A 10,367-nucleotide genomic window follows, 5' to 3' on the forward strand; every position below is an offset into this window, starting at 1 on the left:
CATGTGCCCATGGAACATTTTATTGTGGGATTTCCATGCGTCATTTTTATTTTACCTTTATTTAACTAGGCAAGTCAGTTCAGAACAAATTCTTATTTTCAATGACGGCCTAGGAACAGTGGGTTAACTGCCCGTTCAGAGGCAGAACGACAGATTTGTACCTTATCAGCTCGGGGTTTGAACTTGCACCCTCTGGTTGCTAGTCCAACTCTCTAACCACTAGGCTACCCTGCCGCTGGGTTCCATCCTGCCTTTGTTGAACTCCGTGGAATTTTAAGAAACCCTGTTAGGCTTTAGATTGTTTGAGGATTTGGAGACCTTCTGCACAAGCTTCATCCCCTCTGGGAAAAAGAGAATGGAAGTTTCTCCACTTCCAGGATGAGCTGGCTGCTGAGAACTGTCTAACAGTGTCAGGTCAGAGAACAGAGGGGACCTGGATGACTACAGTATGTATGAGTTTGATGGGTGGATTCCTGTGTAGCACCATGCGTGAGTGCTTGTAAATGTCCCAGTACCTTAGGTGTGTTTTATGTAAGAGATTATATTACAAACAAGGAAGGATAGACATTGATGTCAGCGATAAGATATTTAATCAAACATGAAAAGAAAATGTTTACAGTATGTACTGTGGGCTTTGGTTTATTTTTCAAAAATATGATGTATATACATTGACCCTGGGATAAGCTGGTAGAGGACTGCAACACTTCACTTGATGCTTAGCTACAATAAAATACTATAGAATATGGACTATCATCTACAATAGGCTCTGAAAATAGTGATTGCATTCTAGCAAACTTTTGGATGTTGTATCTAGTTCAACAACTAGTGCATGTGCTTTGGATGAAAGTTCATGATTTTAACCTGAGGGATGAAGTTTTCTCCATATGATAGACTGTTGCTCAACTGGGCAAAGGTCTGTAGTTATGAAGGGCAATTCCTGTTCATGCTATATCGTGATTGGACAATAGGGTGTCAATCAGTCATTAAGGAGCAAATCAGATTTCAGAACACCCATCATGTGGACAGGAAGTGATGTAGGTGTCTTCTACAATGACAAGTGCTACTTGCTGTGATAGGGACATCATGCCGAGTTCAAAACAACTGGGAACTTGGAAATCTCTGACTTCCGACTTCAGTGTGCTCAAGACAATTGGGAACTCTCAGAAAAACTTACTCCGACAGTGAAAAATAATTTGGAACGTTCATCTGACTCAGAATTCCGACTGATTTTCCGACCTGGAGATTACTGACATCTTGATTTGACCTTGTATTTTACAGAGTTACACACCATCAGATCTTATATTATCGGGATACCTCAATACCTCATGAATAACATGCTAGGAATTCAAATGATCTGGAGAGAGTTGGTGACAGGAGGACTTTGTTCGCTGAATTGTCCTAGGCAGCCATTGGAAAAGCATCTTGCACAACTTCTTGCTTTTAACCTTGGACTTGGTCATGGTCTTAGTGATGGCGTTCGTCAGCAGGGTGCTGTTGTGGGGCAGGGAGGGAGGAGTGTTGTTGTCAGCCCTCTGGGGATACAAAACCTCCAAGAAACGTCTCTCTTGCTGCCTGAAGTCATACTCCACACTGCAGGGACAGAGAGATAGAGCAAGAGAGGTTGAAAAGGAGGAAAGCAAAAACAGGAGGAAAGAGTCCGCTGATCTGACCATGCTTCCTGTGTCTCACCTATATACGATACAAGCAGTCTTCTGACAGGTGGAGCACTCCCGGAGGTCTTGGCCTGTCCTGTAGCATCGCCGACTGAAACAAAGAGCAGGAGATGTTAACTAGAACAAAAGAGGCTTCTCTCTAATTCCTTCTCTCTTCTCTGTAATGTCATCCCGTTCACTTTCTCTACTCACTCCTTCTACTTCCCTTTCTATTTCTTCCCTTTCTCACGTTCGCTTTCTCTTCTTACCCCTTGTTGAGAGCATGGCTCATCTCAAGGTCTTGGATGATGTTGAGAAGTGTAGTGATCCTGTCCTGGTTGGCTGCCAGGCTGGCCTCCACACACTGCAGCCTCCTATGGAAAGGGGCTGGCCTGCTGCACTGTGGGGAGGGGGGCAGCAGCAGCAGGTCTGTATCAGCCGGGTGGGAGTGAGCCAGCCTAGGGTCGTCTCGGGAGGGTTGTGGGATGGTACTTGACAACAAAAATACTGGATGGATCATCTGGTGTGTCTGATTGGAATGGGTGAGGGTGTAGGATTCTAGGTGTGCCATGCGTGATGGCGGCAAAAGGGGGTTGTACTTGTGGTTTATGGCTTTGTGTGTGAGGAGTTCAGTGATTGTGTATGGACGGGCCTGTGGTATGAGTCGGTGTGTGGGGCTTGTGTGTTTGTGTGGGGTTGGTGTGGAACAGAAGTCTTTGTTTATGTGGTTTGGTGTTTCGGTGATGGGTTTGACATGTGCAGTAGTGTTTGTCTGTGATGCAATGAGGGGCTTAGGATCTGTTTGTGTTTGTGGTGTGCTGGAAGTTGGCGCATAATTTGTGTATATCTGCCTGTCAACGCTGAATCTAAATGTGGTATTTGCATGTGTATGTAACACGCTGGAGGGAATGTGCTCTTTGTGAGAATGTATCTGACACTCAGATCCAGGTTTTAGGTTTGTGAAAAGGTCTCCCTGATGTTGTGTGACACTGTGTCCCTGCTGTTCCCATTCCTTGTTTATCCTTATTTCAGTGATGTGTTTTGGAAGGTTAGTGACCTGTGATGCATTGAATATTCCAGAGTGTCTTTCCTGATGTGTCTGTGATACGATGGCAGGAGCACAGTGTCTACTTTTGTTAGACAGAGACAATACTTTGGCATATACAGTTGCATGCATTATTGGATCAACAACAAATCTGTTATGAGAGCTGGTGTGAAGGGCAGCGGTTTGTTCAATATGTGTATTTATAAATGTGCTGTTATTCTGCGTGTCAGTGGTTGATCTGTTTGATGGGTCAGGTGGTTTATTGTTGTGTATCTGTGTCATGATCAGTGGTCTACAGATCGGCAGTGACGTGGATGAGGACTGATGCTGCGTAGCTGTGTATAAGGCATTTGAACCGAGAGAGGATGTAGTTGTATGTGATGCGTTATCAACGTTAGGGGGTGTTATGGGGGATGCATTAGCAAAGTCAGGGGAACTAGGAGTGTGTGATGTGTTTGACAGGTTAAGGGTATGGAACAAAGGTTTTGTAGGTGTATTTGTGTGTGATGGGTTATAATAGCTTGTGGGAGTAGTTGTGTGTGATGGGTTATAATAGTTTGTGGGTGTAGTTGTGTGTGATGGGTTATAATAGCTTGTGGGAGTAGTTGTGTGGGATGGGTTATAATAGCTTGTGTGAGTAGTTGTGTGTGATGGGTTATAATAGCTTGTGGGAGTAGTTGTGTGTGATGGGTTATAATAGCTTGTGGGAGTAGTCGTGTGTGATGGGTTATAATAGCTTGTGGGAGTAGTTGTGTGTGATGGGTTATAATAGCTTGTGGGAGTAGTCGCGTGTGATGGGTTATAATAGCTTGTGAGAGTAGTTGTGTGTGATGGGTTGTAAGGGTAAGAGAGAGTGGCTTTGCATGGTGTGTTTGCTGGTTTTAGAGTTGAAGCTATATGTAATGTGTTAGCTAGGCTAGGGAGTGTTGTTCTATGTATCGTTTTAGTAGCACTGTTTAGGAGTTTTATGGTTGTCGTCAGTGTGCTTTCAGGGGTGGGAGGTGTAGCTGTATGTGAGTTTGCAGAGTTAGGGGGTTTAGTTGCGTGTGTGTTAGCAGGGTAAGGGGGTGCACTTATATGTAATGTTGTAGCAGTGTTAGACCGTGGTGTTGTGTTTTTAGGCTTAGGGGCTCTAATAACATGGGATGGGTTAACATGGTTTGGAGGAAAGGTTCTGTATGGTGTGTTTGGACGGTAAGGGTGAGTAGATGTACATGATGTATTTGATGGGTTGGGCTGTGTATTTGGGTGTGTGGGCGTCTTTGGATGTTTACGGTGTGCGCGTGGCGTGTTTGCCCTGGTGGCTATTGCGATCTGAGGATACATTTTGAGTATTTTCGGTCGAGGAATTTTACTCCAGTGAGATGGGGTCTCAAGGGTGTTGGCATCTGCACGCCTGGGTTCAATAGTTGCCTTAGTGACTGTAATAGATTTTGTGTGTAAGATGGTTCTTTGGCGGATTGGCTTGTCTGAGTGTGTATGTGAAGGTGGAACTAGGGTTTCTACTGGGTCTCTGATAGAGTTATGCAGGGGGTATGTATAATGTGAGGTATAACCATTAGTCTGTTTCAGATCTTTGGTTTTCCATGCAGGCGCTGGGTTTGCAGGCAGGTTGGGCTTCCTGTCTTTGTTGTTGTAAATAGGGGGTTTACAGCGGGGGTGGGTGGATTGAGATTCTGTTTGTGTCGGCTGTCTTTGTATCAGATCCCTGTCTGCAAGCCTCAGAGTGGAGCATGTAGAGTTCCTCTCTTTTTCAGTATGTGAAGGGAGAAGGTGGTTTCTGTCTGTGAGTGAAATAGGTGTTTTCATGACTGTTGCTCCTTCAGGGCATGCAGAGGAAGGGCTCTTAACTTTCAGACTCGCATCTTCATCTTCAGCTCCAGGGACCACAGTCTGTCTCCCTCCACAGTGTCTGCACATTTCCTGGAGCATCCAGAGAGGTGGGGGAGCAGGTGATCGTTTTGCATTCCCACAATATGAATGTGCCACAGAATGTTCTTTAGGTTTTGATTGGTCCCTTCCTCGAGAGGACATGGTTGAGACAGGCTCCGCCTCATCACTGCCATCAATACAAATCCCTCCTATAGCCTCCGAGTCAACTACGCTGCCATTTGTGTAGCGCAAGTCCCGCCTCCCTTTAATCTTGCTGTTCCCCACACCCCCTAATAGGTGTGGGTTAGTCTTGATTGCCCGGGCATAGCAATAAGTCCCACTTTTCCATTTGTTGAAGACCACATTCTCTGTAAGTTCACTGGAAATCTCTTCAAATGTCACACCTTTTTTGGTCTTGGAATCTAAACTCTGTTTTGAAAGAACACCTCTTTGTCTGACACTCTTAGTCTGTCTGATTCCCTCCTCTTCCTTTGCCTCTTTTGGGATGTAGCCATTGCATGTAGGAGTAATGCTTCTTCCTGATTGACTGGGGAATGTGCCTGTTATTTTTGTCCCGTGCAAGATGGGTGGAGCTCTCATGCCGGGTGAAGTCTGCACTCCGATACTGCACTGGGGACCCCATGTCAGTGGCAGCACTCCCCCAGCCCTCCCCCCCCCTGCTGTACTCCAACCACGCACCCCTACCAGGGCAGGAACTCCCAGTACTGGCACAGGAGTGGTCAGGTCAGCCGCCCGTCTCCCCATCTCCTGGCCGACTGACTCAGTGATCTGAAAACCCAGGGGAGCTTGTGTCCACCATCACCATCACATCTATGGAAAGTCAAGGTTAGTTTATTGTAAAGAGCACATTATGATGTCTCATTTTGATAAGGCACTGTGAAAGGAATCCGTACCAGGGCAGAACAATTGGATTCCAACAAAGTACAAATCAAGGACACTGCCAGAGCTGCCCATATGCATCCGAAATAGAGGACAAACAAAGGTCTAAAGCCTCGACAGCAAATTGGAGATAGTCATGAATAATGGACCTTTTCTCGTCTACCACAAGTTAGAACAAACATGAAATAATTTAGAAGGATAAACCCTACATTGACAATGTGAGACAATATTATATCAGATAATGTAGAAGAGGTTGTTTTAGTATTGTGAGCTGGATTACAGTACCCTCATAACACCAAGGTGTCACAGAGCAGTACATGGGGGTGCATGACAGTCAAGAAACAGTCTTTGGAGTCTTGACCCTTGCTTACTTTTAGTCAAAGGAAACCCTTACTGGATTCAGCACATTATATTCAGAACATAAACGCATGGTCTGCCCAGGTTCTGTTTCCTTCAGAGGTCATATTTCACAGAGATCATCTAGTCACAGCATGACTCCTTTGGTGACCTCTCTCTCTGTCTCCCTCATGGGCATCCTCTCAAACCGTCCTGTCCCAACCTTGGGCGGGGGGATAATGTATGAATTTATGCTAACGACTTAATTAAAGCCTGACAAGGGGAAATGAATCAGTGACTCTGTGTGCATTTAACTGACGCAGTAAATGCCAGAGTAGCCGTGTGTGTATATGTGTGTCTTTATTTGACTGATGCATGCAACTATAGTTTGTGGCCAAAGCAAGGACAATTGTGTGTGTGTGTGTGTGTGTGTGTGTGTGTGTGTGTGTGTGTGTGTGTGTGTGTGTGTGTGTGTGTGTGTGTGTGTGTGTGTGTGTGTATATGAGAGGCAGTGGGTGTGCCTAAAACATTATGTGTGAGTTTGCATTTGCTGATACAGTAAAATACCACAAGATAGCTGTGTGTGTGTGTGACTGAGTGTGTGCATGCAAAAAATATTTTTGTCCCACAGCCCACACTCACCCCCCAGGCTTCATGCAGCGCTGTCAGAATTGCAGGCAGATCATCTAATCAGTTGTGCCTGCAGGCACCACTCTTTGACTGTCACATTGTAGATGTCAGTTGGTTGTAGTCCCAACTGACCCCATCTGATGTCACTATGGAACATTCCGTGACAAGTGCCTTACCGCCTCCTCATACACAGTTGATCAATCTGCCAATAATTCCCTTTCTGACACTGTAAAAGAGGTGTAAACAGTGTCCTCTCATCATCACTATATATATTTATATCCATGACAAGCAATGAGGAACCTGTCCCCTGCCTTCACAGTCAATCTTGACCGGGTCACTAAGCATGTTCAGGTGACTTACCATTGTCAGCATTTGTCAAACCTTGGGTTGAGCTGTGGCACGTTTCACTTTGTCCTTTAGGTGTTCTGCGTCCAGACGTGGGGGCCCACCTCTCCACCTGGCCTCCTCTCCACCTTGCCCCCCTCCTCTGTACTTCTCTGCTCCAAGTCTTTGAGGAGGGGGGCACTGAGTGACTCCTTTTTGATGAGGTTGAACTCCTTCTCCCTTTCAGTCCCTCCGTGGCACCCACAAACTCACATGAGCCTACACTATGCAGTCTAACAGTGGTGCAAAGCCATATTCCCTTCTGGTAAGTATTCCAAAAGCTCTGAGTCACCACTAATCTGGCTCCCTCAGACTAGACATGTAGTCCAGCTGCGTTCTCAGTTTATTCCCTCTCTCCTCCTCTTACTTTGGTCCCTCTCCTCCTTCCTGCCTCCCTGCTCACATCATAAGACAATGATGCACTGCCCTACGTTCAGCACTCTGTCCAACTATCCCTCTCCCTTCCTCTCTTCCTCCCTCCCCCTCTCTCTCTCTCGCTTCCTCTTACTCTCTCACTATTCCCTTTCTCGTGCGCACACACAGATCTATGGCTGGGTGACTGGCATCCGAAATTCATCTGAGGGGAAGGAGAGAGAAAGAGAGTGAGACAGAAGGAAGTGACTAAAATCACAAGGGAAGGGACTGGGTGAAAAGTACCACCAGACTTGAAAAACAAGATAAGGCAAATTGCTGCAGGGTATCACACCAGCAGAGAAGACATGATATTTTACCCTGTGTCTCTCAACACATCATGTGGGTGATAGGGTGACAGCAGTTGCTGCATTGTACACTTTTTAGTTCGATCAGAACGTTTTGTGATACAAGAAAGAAAAATACATTTTTCTGTGTTTTTTTCTAATATTCTGGTGACATGTCCTGCTTATGATGATATTGTAGCGGTCCTTGCTATATGAACCACTTTACAATTTCCACCATGGGGTTAATCCTGGTGGCGCAATACGAATGGTTTTTGCCTTTTCATGCCAGCGACCCGGATTCACTTCCCTGCCCCACCATTCGCTACAATAATCCGGAGCTAATATTTCTGCCATGGACTGTGTATGTCCATAGTACGTTGTGATACAATCTAACTACAGTACCCCCTACACATCTCTCTCAGAATATAACATATTTGACAGAATTATTAACATTACAATTCATATAAAACAACAGTGAAATCCAATATTCAACTTCACAAACAATTGTTCTCACTAGGCGGGGAATCAGGATTATACTGTATAACTGAAATAGTATTTGACAATCAGATAAAACATTTTTACAGTGCAATCACCATGATCAATGTACAGTGTAATGGCACATTGTTTAACTCTGAGGTAATCACAGCTTTATATCCATATCGTATCATTGTTATTACCCCTATTCTGAGTTGTTAGCACAGGCAGTGATTGTTTTATTGGGTATTGCTGCCATCTACTGTTTCAAAATATATGGTACCATCCCTCTGAACAACTCCACAAACATGCTCATGATACAAATTTATTTCAATATGTTTACGTTTTATATATCCAGGAAATCCCAGACATTGACCAAAATAATATTGAATCATAAAGGTATCGCGTTGTATAGTGCAATCGTGCAATCGTGCATTCAATCGTGCATTCAATCGTGCATTCAATCGTGCATTTATTAGTGAGAGAAAATTACACTGGTTGATTCGAGCGGTATCCCCAGCATCAATACACTTTAGTGAAGCTTCTCATCACAACATGGTGTTAATTTCCCATTGGGAAAAGAAGGAAGCCATTGAAGATAGTACGGTTATTTGAATCATCAGAAGCCCTCTCACTGGTTTTCATGTATACCACATCACTCTCCTCCAGATGTAGTACAGCTGCATTAGACACAAACTTTTTATGCCCACCGCTATTGATTTCATCAAAATACAATACTAACTTTTTTATACTGACATTTTTATCAAGCAAAGCACCCATCCATTTGTACCAATACCACAAAGGGTCAATCTAAAGTAGTAGACACCTCTCACTGGTGCAGTGAAGATATCTGTATCAGAGGGAATTAAAGGAGAGAGATCATTCCTAACATAGAGATGAGCTTCAGTTTAGTGTTTTCTTAATCAGATAACTGTGTGCTTCAGTACAAATTCTTGTGAGTACATTACCATACCTATAATTGGGCTGTAGTTGTTGCTGTTGTTTGTGAATACAGTGCCTTGCAAAAGTATTCATCCCCCTAGGCGTTTTTCATTTTTATTTTTTTTTGCATTACAACCTGTAATTTAAATAGATTTTTATTTGGATTTCATGTAATGGACAAACACAAAATAGTCCAAATTGGTGAAGTGATTTTTTTTAAATAATAACATGTTTTTTTTATCATAAAATAGAAAAATGGAAAAGTGGTGTGTGCAAATGTATTCATCCCTTTTGCTATGAAGCCCCTAAATGAGATCTGGTGCAACCAATGACCTTCAGAAGTCACATAATTAGTTAAATAAAGTCCACCTGTGTGCAATCTAAGTGTCACATGATCTGTCACATGATCTCAGTAAAGGCCCCAGAGTCTGCAACACCACGGAGCAAGGGGCAGCACCAAACGAGCGGCACCATGAAGACCAAGTTGCTCTCCACAAGTCAGGGACAAAGTTGTGGAGAAGTACAGATCAGGGTTGGGTTATAAAAAAATATCAGAAACTGAACATCCCACGGAGCACCGTTAAATCCATTATTAAAAATTGGAAAGAATATGGCACCATAACAAACCATTGCTTAAAGAAAAAAATAAGCAAATGCGTTTGGTGTTCGCCAAAATGGCAGCATCATGCTGTGATGATGTTTTTCATTGTCAGGGACTGAGAAATTTGTCAGAATTGAAGGAATGATTGATGGCGCTGCCTGTTTCAGTCTTCCAGAGATTTGAGACTGGGACGGAGGTTCACCTTCCAGCAGGACAATGACCCCAGCATACTGCTAAAGCAACACTTGAATGGTTTAAGGGGAACATTTAAATATCTTGGAATGGACTAGTCAAAACCCAGACCTCAATCCAATTGAGAATCTGTGTTATGACTTTAAGATTGCTGTACACCAGCGGAACCCATCCAACTTGAACAGTTTTGCCTGGAAGAATGGGAAAAACTCCCAGTGGCTAGATGTGCCAAGCTTATAGATACATACGCCAAGAGTCTTGCAGCTGTACTTGCTGCAAAGGGTGGCTCTACAAAGTATTGACTTTTGAATAGTTATGCAAGCTCAAGTTTTCAGTGTCTTGTCTTATTTCTTGTTTGTTTCACAATAAAACATATTTAGCATCTTCAAAGTGGTAGGCATGTTGTGTAAATCAAATGATACAACCCCCCCCAAAAAATCGATTTTAATTCCAGATTGTAAGACAACAAAATAAGAAAAATGCCAAGGGAGTGAATGCCAAGGGAGTGAATACTTTTACAAGCCACTGTATGTTTTTATAGACCATGGTGGTTCCACTGTTGAAGGGTCCCAATTCTCCACTGAATCCCAGTGAGGCAGAGAATGCTACATTTGCTCTGTCTGTGGATAGAGAATCAAAAG

At 43.8% G+C, this 10,367-nt stretch overlaps 1 protein-coding gene across 2 annotated transcripts; it reads right to left on the reverse strand.

Moving 5' to 3' along the window:
• Positions 1–571: 571 nt before the first annotated feature.
• On the reverse strand, positions 572–7,261 carry LOC135548360 (mucin-2-like). Of its 2 annotated transcripts, none has more exons than XR_010456810.1 (3): positions 6,796–7,261; positions 1,690–1,764; positions 572–1,590 (listed from the first exon to the last, which is right to left on the reverse strand). XR_010456810.1 is itself a non-coding variant. In XM_064977882.1 (3 exons), the coding sequence occupies exons 1-3, from the start codon at positions 5,167–5,169 to the stop codon at positions 1,338–1,340; spliced, it is 3,576 nt and encodes a 1,191-aa protein (XP_064833954.1). In that variant the 5' UTR covers positions 5,170–5,213; the 3' UTR covers positions 572–1,337. The 2 variants fall into 2 exon arrangements, 1 of the variants encoding a protein (XP_064833954.1); XM_064977882.1 differs by lacking the exon at positions 6,796–7,261 and adding an exon at positions 1,922–5,213.
• Positions 7,262–10,367: the final 3,106 nt, after the last annotated feature.

The sequence above is a fragment of the Oncorhynchus masou genome, chromosome 11 (assembly GCF_036934945.1).
Source record: "Oncorhynchus masou masou isolate Uvic2021 chromosome 11, UVic_Omas_1.1, whole genome shotgun sequence".
Classification (NCBI taxonomy): Eukaryota; Metazoa; Chordata; class Actinopteri; order Salmoniformes; family Salmonidae; genus Oncorhynchus; species Oncorhynchus masou.

Coding starts and splice junctions, on each gene's coding strand:
- LOC135548360 (XM_064977882.1), bottom strand. CDS start 5,169: ATGAGAGCTCCACCCATCTTGCACGGGACAAAAATAACAGGCACATTC. Junction 1,765..1,921: donor AGCCATGCTCTCAACAAGGG/GTAAGAAGAGAA, acceptor TCTTTGTTTCAG/TCGGCGATGCTACAGGACAG. Junction 1,591..1,689: donor ACTGCTTGTATCGTATATAG/GTGAGACACAGG, acceptor CTGTCCCTGCAG/TGTGGAGTATGACTTCAGGC.